General features: G+C 45.9%; 1 protein-coding gene across 1 annotated transcript in view; it reads right to left on the bottom strand.

The window, feature by feature from the left end:
* The window catches only part of LOC137378051 (tumor necrosis factor receptor superfamily member 5-like), an 86,580-nt gene that overhangs the window by 49,644 nt on the left and 20,780 nt on the right, over nt 1-16,156 (bottom strand). Inside the window, exon 2 of the mRNA XM_068048110.1 lies at nt 3,706-3,790. Coding sequence (XP_067904211.1) covers nt 3,706-3,790 — 85 coding nt within the window. The remainder of the gene's footprint in view (nt 1-3,705; nt 3,791-16,156) is intronic.

Below are 16,156 nucleotides of genomic sequence, written 5' to 3'. Positions count from 1 at the left end.
CAGGGTCATTGAATGTTTTCAAGGCAGAGGCAGACAGATTCTTGACAAACAAGGGAGTCAAAGGGTATTCGAGGTAGGCAGGAAAGTGGAGTTGTGTCCACAAACAGATCAGCCATGATCTTATAGAATGGCGGAGGAAGCCCAAGGGGCCGAATAGCCTACTCCTGCTCCTAGTTTGCAAGTTTATATGTATGTTCGTATGACCTGGATCCAGTGCCGTAAACGATTCAATGATCGCCTGAAGTTCGGCAGGTGAGTGTCCTGCAACTCTCAGCTGGCAGCCATCATCTTCTCCTCCTCAGCAGTCCTCTACACAGCACCCCTCTGACTGACCCACCTTGCTGTCACACATAGTCTTTTCTACCAGCCTCCTCCTCAAATCTCCATTTCAACAGACAATACTCACACTCTCCCACAACCTTTTGCCCTCTCGCTCCCATTCCTCTCAGTCACTCTCCTCAAATGTTTTCTCTCATCTTCAGCAATCTGCTAACTCCTCAAACTCCTAACTCTCTACCTTTACTCATTACAGGAGAAGACAACCCATAACTCCAGGGAGAGGCAGAGAACCGGGGTGGAGCTGCAGCTATGGCCACCCCAACATCAATGGAGGAGGAAGCCTTGACATCAGCAGGGTGACTGCTCTACAGGTCATTGTTGTTAGAGAGATGGGAGTGGCCCAGAGACTTGGTGACACCATGAGATACCACACTGCCACTTAACTGTCACTCATGTTAAATCACTGTCACCAAGTCATTAAATGTCATACTCACACCTCGGTGGATCCAACATCACAGATAGATAGGATGGCACATGGTGAGGAGCACATGATATGTGAGCAGGAGCAGGTGCTGGAGACAGGGACAGCAGTGGAGAGTTTCCAATGTAGAATGCAGGACACTTCAAGCTCTGCTCAACTGGACACAGATGCCAAGCCTCATACATACATTAAATGGGTGCTTATGGAGCAACAACGGGAAATGTGCATCCATCTGTAAGAATTAACAGAGGCAGTGCGCACCCTTGCACAGAAGATGGAGGAGTCATTCTCCAGCATAAGTGCTATGATGTCTCATGCATTTGAGCTCATGGCCACCTCTATTGAGAGAGTGGCCATCTTCATGGAGAGTGATATGCAGCAGGCCATCAAGTGGATGCTGGCCCACACAAATGGCTAGCACACTAGGGCTGCCAGTTTGCACAACATCAAACAACACATCACCTTGGTGGCTGAACATCATACGCACATGCAGCCAAGTGCTCTCCTGCTCTTGGTTAGCAGGGAACTGCAGGTTGGCCCCAAGAAGGAAGATGCAGAAAGGGCTGATGGTAGTGGGGGGCTCTTCTCAATGCGGCCTTACTTCATGACCTTTGTCCTCGGCCCCTCTGACAGAGCCTCACATGCTGCATCCTGCCCTCATGACAGAGTTTTCCACTGCACATATGCAGGATGGCAGTCTTTGGTGGGGCCTTCACAGGCTCCAAAACCCAGAGGACGTCCGCCACGGCCATCTCATGTGTCAGAGCAGGGGAACAAGCATCCTGCCTCTGGCTCTGCTGAAGCCACAGGGGTAGACCAGGTAGAAGTAAGACGGACACAGAAATGCTCTTAGTTACATAAAGGGTGCTTATCAGACTATTAGTGTCACATGGATGATGTTTATTTTAATGAAGCCAGGAGTTTGTTTGACCTAATTGTCATGGTGTCATTTTTTTCTGCACACTACATTGACACTGGGCAGGTAAATGCTGGTGAATGGCCTGAGATGCATTGATGAGGATGGAAGGATCAGAATGTAATGTGTGGATGCCTGTCTGGGAGGAGGTTTGTTACTAGGTGGGGGTTGTTTAAACAGGGGTCGTTGTGGGACAAATGCAATGCTGCAAGCATGGTTCTCAGCTGAAGCGTGTCGGTGTTGGCGTCGTGGGCTTCACAGGAAAACAGCTCTACAGCTGCAGACACCAACAGCGCTTCAGGATGCCAGGCGCTCCCCACCTCCCTCTGGTGCCAGCTCCAGTCACCTCTGCAGCACCAAACTGTGCAGGGCACAGCACACCTCTACAATCCGGGTGACCCTGGCTGGGGCATATTGAAGGGCACCTCCAGTTCGGTCAAGGCAGTAGAACCTCATTTTGAGCACGGCAATGGCTTGCTCTACCTTTGCCCTGGTGGTAAGATATCTTTGGTTGTACCTCTTTTGTGCCTCTGTGGTGGGGTCTTCACTGGGGGCATCAGCCAGGTCTTGAGTGGGTATCACTTGTTGCCCAGGAGCCAACTGCTGAGGCTGTCGTGGTGGCGAGAAGGATGACCAAATCATGGCACTCCCTGGATACTTGGCCCACACTTGCATTATCCTCTTCCTGTGGTCATATACCAGCTGCACATTAAAGGAGTGCAATCACTTCTGATTGACAAAAACACCTGGCTGTTCTGATGGCGCTTTGATGGCCACATGGGGTGCAGCCAACAACCCCTGGACCTGTAGAAATCCCACGAGGGAAGCAAAGCCGACAGCCCTCTGGGTTTGACTGGCCTCCATCTCAAAGTTGATGTAGTTGGAAATCCTGGTAAACAATGTATCAGTGACCTGGCTGATGCAGTTGTGGGCAGTTGACTGCAAGGTCCGACATAAGTCAACAGCTGAGCCCCAGAATGACCCAGATGCAAAGATGTTGAGGGCTGTGGGCACCTTGACAGACACGGGCAATGGGTGGTCACCTGCTCCAACAGGCTGCAAAGGTCTAGTGTTCAGAGAGGTCAAGGAAGCTGACCCTTGGCCTATAGACCCTGTGTTGAGGGTATCTTCTCCTTGGAAGTCCAGCCCTGTGTCCACCCCCTCCGTTCTATCCAGCTGCATGTGGTTGTGGAAAACCAGGTGCCGCCGCTGCTGCTGGAGTTGCTGCTCCTGTTACTGTAGCTGCTGAGCTGGAGCAGCTGCACCTCCTCCTCAGAGGTCCAACTAACTGCAGAATGTGTAGACCCCATGTCACAGGGAAGTCTCACAGGCAATAAAGATGAGATTACCCTCAGGAGGTGCCCAAGGCACTTGAAATAACTGGCACTAGGTTGTTGGCCCCATACAAATTCAGTGAGTTTAGGGTGAAGGAACTGCTCCTGTCACTGTGTCTGACTTCAGGCTTGCCAGTTTCACCCTTCAAACTGCTCCTATCAGCTCATTTTCACTCTACAATGACGTCCCACTGTGCACTTGCCTTCTCCAACCTGGCGAATTGCAGATACAGTGTGGAACATGTGTACTGTTGGCAAACGGAATGAATGTGTAAGATGGCTCTAAATTGCCTTTTCAAGTGCTTCAGTTATCTTCCTACCTCAGCCGGCAGGGGGGAGGGGGGGGGGGGGGGGATCCCCACTGTGCTCCCAACCCACCCATCCCTGGGAAAGCTGAAAAAGAGGATGGGATCCCAACCTGACATCCTTTTCTGGGACTCTCACACCTCACTCACCCCCAAAACCACCTCCAACAAACTGGGAAAATTCTGTCCAATGCTTGAGGATTAGACCCTTTATCAGACAAAAAAAAACCCTTGTTCTGATGAAGGGAATACACTCCAACTTTGAACATCTTTTTTACCGGCACTGAGGGACACTGCAGTGTGTTTCCAGTATTTTCTGTACTTACATCAAGACATTTTTTTCTCTCAGTGACTTCCCTCCCCCTCCAACCTCTTAACAGACGTACTTACCAGGACCACATTTGTAGCAACACCTGTCGACCTTAAAGTACTGGGTCTTGATGTCACAGTCACTGTGGGAGGCACATTGGTAAAGCTGAAAATCAAACACAGATACAGAATTCTCAGAACAAGGTGCGAACCTTCTTCACAAACTCCCTTCTTAATAAGAGTCAGCTTCCTTCAACTCATTGCCTCTGACAACCTATTCATAAAGACCAACTGAAGTATAAAGACCAACTAAAGTCCAACCAGCTCCTCTTTCAAACTGTGCAGAGGTTGTATAAAATCACTGAATCACACAGCACAAAAAATGAGGCTGTTCAGCCTATCGTGTGTGTGCTGGCTCTTTGAAAGACCTACCCAATTATTCCGACACCCCTGTTCTTTACCATAGCCTGCAAATTTCTCCATTTCTAGTATATATTCAATTCCTTTTTCAAAGTTACTACTGCACAGTATTACATAGAATTACAAAGGATTTGCTGCATAGAAAACAGGCCATTTGGCCCAACTGGTCTATGCTGGTGTTTATCTTCCACATGAGCCTCTTCTCACCCTTCTTCATCTAACCACATCAAGATATCCTTCTATTCCTTTCTCCCACATGTGTTTACCTAGCTTCCCCTTAACTACTTCTATGCTATTTGCTTTAACTACTCCTTGTGGTAGCAAGTTCCACATTCTAACCACTCCTAAATCCCTATTGTGTTTATTATCTTATTCCAGTTCTAGTCTGCCCTGCAAGTGAAAACATCTTCTCCACATCTGCCCTTTCACAATCTTAAAATCTCTCTATCAGGTCGCCTCTCAGTTTTCTCTTTTCTAGACAAAAGAACCCCAGCCTGTTCAATATTTCCTGACATGTATAGCCTCGTGGCTTTGGTATCATTCGGGTAAACCTTTCTTTCCATCTTCTATATTCTTTATGTAATATGGAGACCACAACTGTGCACCATGCTCCAAGGGTGGTCTAGCCAAGATTCACTAAAGCTTAACCTAACTTTACTGCTTTTCAATTCTATCCATCTAGAAATGAACCATCATGCTTGGTTTGCTTTTTTATGGTCTGAAAAAGGTACGTTTTTTTTATTCTTTCGGGGATGTGGGTGTCGCTGGCTAGGCTAGCATTTATTGCCCTTCCCTAATTGCCCTTTGAGAAGTTGGCCTTCTTGAACCGCTGCAGTACTTGGGGTGTAGGTACACCCACAGTGCTGTTGGGAGGGAGTCCCAGGATTCTGACCCAGTGACAGTGAAGGAATGATATAGTTCCAAGTCAGGATGGTGTGCGGCTTGGAGGGGAACTTGCAGGTAGTGATGTTCCCATGCATCTGCTGCCCTTGTCCTTCGAGGTGGTAGAGGTCGCGGTTATGGAAGATGTTACAGAAGGAGCCTTGGTGAGTTGCTACAGTGCATCTTGTAGATGGTACACACTGCTGCCACTGTGCGTCGGTGGTGGAGGGAGTGAATGTTGAAGGTGGTGGATGGGGTGCTATACGGGCTGTTTTGTCCTGGATGGTATTGAGCTTCTTGAGTGTTGTTGGAGCTGCACCCATCCAGGCAAGTGCAGAGTATTCCATTACACTCCTGACTTGTGCCTTGTAGATGGTGGACAGGCATAGGGGAGACAGACGGTGAGTTACTCACCGCAGAATTCCCAGCCTCTGACCTGCTCTTGTAGCCACCGTATCTATATGGCTGGTCCACTTCAGTTTCTGGTCAATAGTGACCCCCAGGATGTTGATAGTGGGGGATTCAGCAATGTAATGCTATTGAATGTCAAGGGGAAATGGTTAGATTCTCCCTTGTTTGAGATGATCATTGCCTGGCACTTGTGTGGCGTGAATGTTACTTGCCACTTATCAGCCCAAGCCTGGATATTGTCCAGGTCTTGCTGCATATGGACACAGGCTGCTTCAGGTCGCAAATGGTGTTAAACATTGTGCAATTATCAGCGAACATCCCCACTTCTGATCTTATGATGGAAGGAAGGTCATTGATGAAGCAGCTGGAGATAGTTGGGCCTAGGACACTACCCTGAGGAACTCCTGCAGTGATGTCCTGGGACACAAATCACAGAAAATTAACTTGCAGGTACAGCAAGCAATTAGGAAGACAAGTAAGGAAGTCTTTCTCAATTGTACAGGGTTTTGATGAGACCACACCTGCAGTACTGTGTACAGTTTTGGTCTTCTTGCCTAAAGTAGAATGTAGCTGCCTTGAGGGGGTGCAACAAAGGTTTACCAGATTGATTCCTGGGATGAGATGCCTGACCTATGAGTTGAGATGGAGTAGAATGGGCCAATATTCTCTGACGTTTAGAAGAAGGAGAGGTGATCTCATTGAATTGTAGAACTCCCTTTGAGAGCATGACAGGGTAGATGCTGAGATGTTGTTTCCTCTGACTGGAGAGTCCAGAACTAGAGATTATACTCCCAGCATAAGGGGACGGCCATTTAGGACTGAGATGAAGAGAAATTTCTTCACTTAGAAGGTTATGAAGCTTTTGAATTTCCTAGCTCAGAGAGCCATGGGTGCTCAGTCATTGAACATATTCAACAGTGAGATCAATAGATTTCTGGGCACTAAAGGAATCAAGGAATACAGAGAAATGATGGGAAAATGGAGTTGATCTGGCAGATCAGTCATTATCTTATTGAATGGTGGATCAAGCTCAAGGTCTATTCCTGCTCCTATTTCTTATGTTCTTATTAACTTTCTTTGCTACTTTTAGTGATGTGTGTATCAGTATGTCCAGTTCTCCCTGCATCTCTATCCCATTTAGACACTTATTTTCCAAGGACTATGTGGCCTCCTTATTCTTTTTGACACCTCACATTTATTTCTATTGAAGCACAGATGACAATTACATGCCCATTCTGAAAACTTTGCCATGCCCAGTGAAGGCATGTCTTATTCATAACTTTAAACATGGACTGTATTCAGCATAAAATCCTCTGAAACTGAACTTTCTTTTTAAATGAACCACAATGGACATTAAAATGTTACGTGACATGGCTGCCGAGGGCCAGGTGACTTTTGCAATTGAATGACCATGGGTGGAGTGCCTCCCTTGAATGGACATACCAAAACAAAACCATTTATGGAATTCACACCTCCTACTATTTGTGGCCTGACCCAAATCTATGGGCTCCTAGACTCTCTCTCCAAGCTCGAAACTTAACAGAGAGTTGTAAGAAAAGAGTTAAATCATAAGTAGTTGTGAATGACCACCATCCATTCCCCATTGTGTAGCAATGGCGTCGACCTTCATATCATTCTGGGTGGACAATAAAAATATTGGCCATCTGACCAAAATTCATCACAAATAATGAACCTTATTATTCCAAGCACCAGGGAGAAGCTAGTGAGTCTGCAAACAACAGCTGGAGAGACAGCAACAAAGGCAGAACACCTATGCCTTAAAACTGGAGACTACAACATTCTAAGGTCTCCAAGCCTGTTCTTTTTATGTCCACCAATACAGAAAACCGACCTCCTAGTAATGAGACTAGATGCAACTAACTTAGTGACCTGCTGAAAATCCACCTCTTTGAGAGAATCCTGCAACAACTTCAATATACAACGCCGGTTATCGAATCCACCGAACTACACTTCAGCATTGAAAACACCTTCTTCACCGGACCCACAAACATGCCTTTTTCCCAGGACGAGCCAAAATCACATGACATATGGACTAATTCTTTGTTCATAATTGGTAAAAGTGCACTATCCTCTTTAAAGGCTTTTTTTCTCGAGTGCATGTGTGTCTTTGATGAGTGAATAATGTAGCATTAGACTTTCGGGGTTAATACGTGAATAAAAATAATACTCTTTATTTAAACCCACGAAAAGCGTGCTGCTGGTTATTCAATTGGCCATACACTCAGGGGTTAAGAAACACCCACATTTCTTGTCAAAAACACACTGGTTACGGACAGTAAAGAGAAGGGAACTGGGGTTTCGGTTCACTCTCCTCACTTCCTGTATTATATCGCGGTCCTCCCCTGTATTAACTGCGCTAACCAATTTGGTGTCATCCACAAATTTTGAAAATGTACTTCCGATTCCCGAGTCCAAGTTGTTCATGTACTGGTCCCTGTGGAACAACTCTTCCCACCATTTGCTAGTCTGAATAACTGCCTTTAACCACTATGCTATGTTTTCTGTTTTGTAGTCAGCTTGCTATCCATTCTACTACTCCACATTAGTCGTGTGTCTACTATGCAGTATCTTTTTGGCCTTTTTGAAAATTCAAATATATTACGTTTACTACATTACCCTTGTGTATTCTTCCTGTTCCTTATTCAAAGAATTCAATATGCTCAAGCATGACCTTCCTTCCCTTTTGAAATCTGTACTGACTCTTCTCTGTTATATGTTTAGTTTCTAGCTGTTTTTCTATTCCATCTTTGAACAAGGTGGTCATCTTTCCAATGCCGACATTAAGTTAACTGGTCTATCATTCCTTGGACTTGCTCTATCTCCTTTTCAACAAATAGGAATCCCATTAGCTGTCTAACTGATTTTAAAGTCCTCACCTTTGCTTTCAAATCTCTCCATGGCCTTGCCTCCAACCCTACAACGTTTTGACTTCGCTGCGCTCCTCCAATTCTGGTCTCGAGCATCCCTGATTTTAATTGCTCCATCGTTGGTGACCATGCCTTCAGCTGCCTGGGCTATGAGCTCTGGGATTCCCTCCCTAAACCTCTCGACCTCCATTAAGACTCTTAAAACCAACCTCCTTGGCCAATTTTTTGGTCATCTCTCCTGGTATCTCAGTGTCAAATTTTGTTTGATAATGCTCTTGTGAAGTATCTTGGACTGTTTTACTATGTCAAAGGTGCTATATAAATACAAGTTGTTGTTGTAAGGCTTTTAAAAAATAATAGCTTTATCAATTTGGTCTGGCACCTTCAAAGATTTATGTACTGTACAATAGTTATATTGAAGAGTGCCCATAGGAACAGGACTAGGCCATTTAGCCCCTCGAGCCTGTTCTGCCATTCAGTGAAATCATTGCTTATCTGCAACCTAATTCCACATACCCGCCTTTTCCCCATATCCCTCAATACATTTGAATAACAAAAATCTCAGATTTAATATTTACAATTGATCTAGCATCAATTGCTGTTTGCAGAAGAGAGTTCCAAACCTCTACCGCTTTTTGTGTTCACACAAAGAACACTGCGACAGAATTTCCATAGCTTTCATGTCATCCAGTGTCAGGGGTCCAGTATGACTGAAAGTGGAGAGAATGTGGAACTTAGTATCATAATGAAGTAGTAGAGGCAAATAGCATGGATCCATTTAAAAGGGAAGCTAGAGAAGTACACAAGGGAGGAAGGAATAGAATGATATGCATATAGGGTTAGGTGAAGTAAGGTGGGAGGAGGTTCATGTAGAGCAGGGGTTCTCAACCCAGGTTCCGCAGCCCCATGGAGGTCCGCGAGCAGGTTTCAAGGGGTCCACCAAAAATAATCAGAGAATATACAGATAATATAGATTGACATGATAATAGACCGATGAGAATCAGAGTTGGGTCAAGTGGCAGCTAAGGTGCCGTGTCAATCAAGGGATGCCGACCAATGAAAGTGCATCAGAGTCCGGGTGCCTGTGTTTACACAGGTTTTGGTTGAAGTGCGGAGAGAGGGAGAGAGGGAGAAAGAAAAAAAACCCCAAAAAAGCAGCAGCTGTGGTTGGCGTTTGCATGCAGCATGTGGAGGGACTCTCCCGGTGGGAGGGAAGGGCAAGGAGATAAGATGCTGAGAGTTTGCCCGGTGAACAGCACTGAGAATTATTGCCAGACAGAGGGAGAGACAGGCCATGACTTAAAGCTCCATCTCTTGTTTCCTCAGTGGCATAATTATGTCGGCAAATCAGTTGGCAAAATTTTCTGAGACCAAGTTTTCTTCACGCTTCTGATTTCTCCTTAGTTCCACTCTCTCCCCCCAAGAACATAAGAAATAGGACCAGGAGTAGACCATTCAGCCCTTGAGACTGCCCCACTATTCATGGCTGATCTTCTACCTCAATGCCACTTTCCTGTCTGCTCCCCATATCCCTTGATTCCCTGTCAGACCAAAAATTTACCAATCTCAGTTGAACATAATCAACGACACACAACCCCCAGGGTAGAGAATTCCTAAGATTCACAACGTCACTGACTGAAAAAAATTCTCCTCATCTCAGGTCCTCAACCCCTTCTCTGCTCTTCATTTTTCTTTACTTTTTTCACTGTGATATGACTTGATAATTTTACTGGGGCTTCGAATATTCTAATACTTATCATGTCGCCCAAATTGCAGTTTCTAATGGTTGTGGCATTTGTGATTGTAATGTTGTTCCTGGAGAACCCGAACAGAAGCTGGAGGAATCTCAGGAAAAACTGGGTAAGTCAGGGCGTTAAGTGATATCGACTGAAGCCTGGTAATATAATTTCATATGTATCTATTATATATTAACTCATTTCCTAATCATCTTGGTGGTGCAGTATCAATAAAGTGGTTGCACTTAACAAATGTTGCCAAATTTTTATGTTGTTCGTAAAGCAGTAAATTGGTAATGTCTAGACCAGCGCTGGATGGTTACAGCCTTGCATGAAAGCTCATAATTTATGTCTGAGTCAGTGGAAATTTGATTTGGAAAACACAGAAGAAGACAGGGCTTGTTACAATTGCTGTGCAATTGAATTTTATGGAACTAAATCATTAATACAGATATTGTACATGTATTTTGTGATTTTGTAATTGCATGAGTGAATTTACAAGAGTGGGAAAGTTGCATTTGAGTTACTGTCTGCTGTATCATTGGGAATTAGAATTGTGACCTGTATCCATATTTATACAGTATATGCATTTGTGTGCTTAACACACAAAGAACTTGCAAATTGGAAGAATAATGATGTGAGATTGTCTGCTCAGGGTGTGGAGAAAAGAGGAAAGCTGCCAAGAAATGGAAAGGCTGGAGGATAGCAGTCAATTTGCAAGTTTAAAGAAAAAGCTTAATTATTTAAGTTACATACAGAAAAATTCTGTTGCTTTGTTACTGGGGGTTCGTGGAATTTTTATGCCACAGGAGGGGAACCTCAGAAGCAAAATGGTGGAGAATCCCCAGAGCATAAACACCAGCCAGCATTGGGCTGAATGGCCTGTTTCTGTGCTGTAAAATTCTATGTAATTCTATGTAGTGGGTGAAAAGAACAGGTCAACCTAATGATGGCACAGTGCATAGTAGGGTTGTGGTTGATTGACAGGATTACAACAAAAACTTGCATTTATATAGTACTTTTAACATAGTAAAACATCTCAAGGTGTATGTAGGAGCAATTATCAAAAAAAATTTGACACCAAGCCATAGAAGGACATATTACAACAAACAGAGGTAAATTTTAAAGAGGGTCTGAAAGAGGAGAGTGAGGTAGAGAGGCACAAAACTGCTGTGACTCAATTACATTTCTTACTAGTTTTTGGATTCCGGTGGAGAAAATTATTTGGTCGTCAACATCAGGGAATGTGACAACAAGGTAACAGACTCACTGAACAAACTGGGTGTTTGAATTTGTTCACAAGAAATAATGGTCACCTTCTGTTTACATGCTGCCAATAAACCACTGGAAACTCGACCCTTCACTAATCTATGGTTCACATTTATGGCAAACATTTCCCGATGAGAGAGAGTAGGAGGACAATATTCATGACAAAAAATGCATTAAATCAGTTAATTATTTTAACCCGTCTTGGGATCACACAAGTTTCAGACAGCATTTATTGAGAGATCAGGGGCAAAATTTTCATGGACTAATTGGGGTGGGAACAGAGGCGGGTAGACACGAAATTTTGCGCCGGCCCGTGTGCCGGTTTGCCAGCACCATCCCACTCCCGAGCCATTTTGGGAAAGGCTAGATCAGGGAGGAAACAGCTACCCAGTGTTAGGTAATTAACAGGCTAATTAAGGCCGTTGATCAGAGGGCGACCGGAACTTTCCTGTTGGCCTGTAGGTCAACAGCATGAGAGCTTGCTGGAGGCACCCTCCCAGTGGCAGACCAGGGCAGCTAGCACTCCAGGAAGACTTTGAAGCCAACCCACACCCCCATCTACCTAGTCAGAGCTGCAGCAGCAGGTCGCCCTGTGGAGGGATTACCCCTCCACAATGGTGGCCCAGCAGCTGTGGCCATTTTTTTTTCAAGACGTTTACTAGTGCTGAGAGGGCGCCTCAAAATGGAGGCACCCTCTCGCTCCCTTACCTGCAACGGCAGACTGCAACTCCTTCCTTTCTGGAGGGCCTCCTATTGGCCCACCTCCCATCCTTAATTGGGCAGTGAGCATGCCCTCTGGCCACTAATTGCTCAATCGAGGCAAAATCCATGCCGGGTGACTGCTCTCGATATACTGCGGGGTTGGGACCCGCATTTGATCTAGACGTCAAGGTCCAGACCCAAAACAAAAAATCCTACCCCAGAAGTCCACATTTCTAACACAGGAGCCTTCCTCAGAACTGGACAATATTACAGATGGACAGCACTTAAAATGGAACAGAACTAGAGGAAGGGAAGAAACACATGATAGACACACCAAGGGAAAGAAGGAGAATGAACTGTAAAGTTCTTACCAGGAGAACAGGTAACAGGTGATTTGTGCATGGAACAAAAAAAGGATAATGCAAAAAATAAAAAAGGCATATACAAGCCATAGAGCTTTTCCCCATCTTTTGTTTCTGTACTTGTGCCATTACCATCTCCTTTTGCCTTGCACCATCATCCCTTTTGTCATTTAATCTCTCCTGTCATCCACCTTATCACAGACCTTCCCTTTGTTCTTTGCCCCCTCCCTCCTTCCTCTGTGTCTGTACATCTCTAATTTCCCCAGTTCTGATGAAAGGTCATCAACCCGAAATGTTGGGCGGGATTTGTTCTGAAGACAGAGGTCCCGGTGGTGGGCCAGAAGGTGCGGGGAGACCCTGTCCCCGCCCTCTGTCGGACCCCCATTGCAATTGCACAGCAGGCAGGCAGTTAATTGCCTGCCATCGGGGACTCAAACCCTTTAAGGGACAAGCTTCCACCTCCAAGAGCTGCCACCCAATTGGAAGGACAGCACCACTCGGAGCAGTGCCCCCCCCCCCCCCCCCCGCCGTCTCCAGACAGCAGCAGGCCCCTCTGCCTTCTATTAAATTGAGGTGGAGGTGGGAAGAGGTGCTCAAGTGGCCATTAATTGACTAATTAAGGGCCTCAATTGGCCTGGGGAGGGAAGGCATCCTCGGCCATCCCTGCCCCGGATGAAATTGGAAGGCGTAGGGAAGGCAACGGGCACTCCGCCCCCCGCTTTGCGGTGCAATTTTACGGGGCCCCTCTGCCTCTGTTCTCATCCCGAGGGGGCCCATAAAATTCAGCCCGTTAACTCCGCTTCTCTCTCCACAGATGCTGCCAGACCTGCTGAGCATTTTCTGTGTTTATTTCAGATTTTCAGCATCTGCAGTATTTTGTTTTGTACAGAGCGAGTAGATTGTGGATTTGTGCAATAATATAAAATGAGTGATAGAGAGTCAAAAGCCTGTTTGCATTGAAGTCAGTGAAAATCTGGAGTGTTCAGAACAATGTCAAGATGTAACCGAGAGAGAGCTCGGACAAATAAAGGGGAAATCACAAAGTGTAATGGCAAGAGTGAAAAACTGGCAAAGTGGAGCAGACTCCAGTGGCCCAGGAGTCTACTGGAAGACAACAATAGGTCATCAGCATTGGTGCAGACCAGCCAGCCAGCATGGTGTTCTGAGGGGGTGAGAAAGGGGGTCTTCACCCCAAACACTAACAGCAAGGTGGGATTTTTGATAGCCACATGCACAGCGAATCAGCTAGTCAGAACACAGCTGCAATAATGCTGACAAATAGCTTCCTGTAATAAGAACTAGGAGCAGGAGTAGGCAATTCAGCTCCTCTAGCCTGCTTTGCCATTCAATACGATCATGGCTGATCTCATCTCGGCCTCAACACCACTTTCCTGCCCATTCTCCATAACCCTTCAACCCATTACTAATTAAAAATTTGTCTATCTCCTCCTTAAATTTACTCAATGTTGCAGCATCCACCGCACTCTGGGGTAATGAATTCCACAGACTCACGACCCTTTGAGAGAAGTAATTTCTCCTCATCTCTGTTTTAAATCTGCTACCCCTTATTCTAAAACTATGACCTCTCGTTGTAGATTGCCCCACAAGAGGAAACATCCTCTCTACGTCTACTTTGTCAATCCCCTTAATCATCTCATATACCTCAATTAGATCTCCTCTCATTCTTCTAAACTCCAGACAGTAAAGGCCTAAACTGCTCAATCTCTCTTCATAAGACAAAAAACCCCTCATCTCTGGAATCAATCTAGTGAACCTCCTCTGAACTGCCTCCAATGCAACTACATCCTTTCTCAAGTATGGGGACCAAAACTATATGCAATACTCCAGGTGCGGTCTCACGAATGCCTTGTACAGTTGCAGCAATACTTCCCTACTTTTATACTCTATTCCTTCAGTAATAAATGCCAAATTTCCATTTGCCTTCCTTATTACCTGCTGCACCTGCAAACTAGTTTTCTGCAATTCATGCACGAGGACACCCAGATCCCTCTGCACCGAAGCACTCTGAAGTTTCTCTCCATTTAGATAATAATCTGCCTTTCTATTCTTCCCACCAAAATGGATAACCTCACACTTATCCACGTTAAATTCCATTTGCCAAATTTTGGCCCATTCACCTAACCTATCCAGATCCATTTGTAAATTTCTTATTTCTTTAATGCAACTTACTATCCCATCTATTTTAGTGTCATCCACAAATTTGGCTATAGTACCTTCTATCCCTGCATCCAATTCATTAATATAGATTGTAAATAGTTGGGGCCCGAGGACCGAACCCTGTGGCAGCCCACTAGTTACATCTTGCCAACCAGAAAAAGACCCATTTATCCCGACTCTCTGTTTTCTGTTGGTTAGCCAATCCTCTATCCAAGCTAATAAATTGCCCCGAACCCCATGTGATCTTACCTTGTGTATTAACCTTTTGTGCGGCACCTTATCAAATGCCTTCTGGAAGTCCAGATAAACTGGCCGGAATTTTATGGTGGATGGATGGGAGCTGGACTCCAACGTAAAAGTCAATGGCGAACCTGCTTCCGCCTAGCCCGGGGATCCGTCCTGTATTTTACCGGTCCCCAGCTTTAATTGTCCCGAGGTGGGACTTCCACCCACTTGAGGGAGGAGGTTCCACCTCAGTGAGCTGCCGGCCAGTCAGTGGGTGGGCAGCTCTTATTCCCAACAGCGCCACTGGGAGCGGTGGCCACTGCTGGGACTGCAGCCCAGTTGACACCATGGATTGAGGAGGGAAGGTAAGTAGGGGCATGCCTCACCAGGTCCTTCCCTGGTGAGGCTGGAGTGGTCGTTTGGGGGGAGGGGTGTGTCTTGGGTCCCAGGGGTGGGTTGGGAGGTGGGGTGGCCCTCAATCGGGCACGGAAAGGCTGGCAGCTATTGCTGGACGGCCTTTCACGTCCCCAGCACACCCGTTTGCCAAGGGTAAAATACCCGTGGAGGCAGGCGAGGGCCCTTGGAGGCAGGCGAGGGCCCTTAAGCGGCCACTTAAGGGTCCTGATTGGCCATGGGCGGGCTGTTTCCCAACCCCACCCCCCCCACCACCACCCCGACCGCTGTAAACTTGTCCGGAGGTGTAAGCGGGCCGGGTAGGCCTCCTGGAGCCTGCCGCTCAATTTTACGCCACCTCCACGCCACAATTCGACCTGCTAGGGTGGCGTAAAATTCTGGCCACTACATCTACAGGATCCCCATCATCCACTTTACTTGTTACATCTTCGAAGAACTCTAGCAAATTAGTCAAACACGATTTACCCTTCATAGAACCATGCTGACTCTGATGGATTGCATTTTGACTTTCTAAATGTCCTGTTATTACTTCCTTAATAATGGATTCTAACAATTTCCCAACGACGGATGTTAAAGTAACTGGTCTATAGTTTCCTACTTTCTGCCTCCCTCCCTTTTTGAATAAGGACGTGATATTAACATTTTTCCAATCCACTGGAACCTTACCCGCATCCAGGTAATTTTGGAATATTATAACCAATCAATCCATTATCTCCGCTGCCACTTCCTTTTAGACCCTAGGATGTAGGCCATCAGGCTCAGGGGACTTGTTTGCCTCCAACCCCCAATAGTTTGCTCAGTACTTTTTCCCTAGTGATGATTGTTCTACGTTCCTCCCTTTCTGTAACCTCTGCATTACCTGGTACTATTGGGATGGTACTAGTGTCCTCCACTGTGAAAACGGAGGCAAAATACTGATTTAGTGTCTCTGCCATTTCTGTGTTCCCCACTATTAACTCCCCAGTCACTTCCTCCAAAGGGACCAACATTCACTTTAGCTACTCTCTTCCCTTTTATGTACTTATAGAAGCTTTTGCTATCCGTA

The sequence above is a fragment of the Heterodontus francisci genome, chromosome 16 (assembly GCF_036365525.1).
Source record: "Heterodontus francisci isolate sHetFra1 chromosome 16, sHetFra1.hap1, whole genome shotgun sequence".
Taxonomy (NCBI): domain Eukaryota; kingdom Metazoa; phylum Chordata; class Chondrichthyes; order Heterodontiformes; family Heterodontidae; genus Heterodontus; species Heterodontus francisci.
This window is presented reverse-complemented; position numbering and strand designations above follow the sequence as displayed.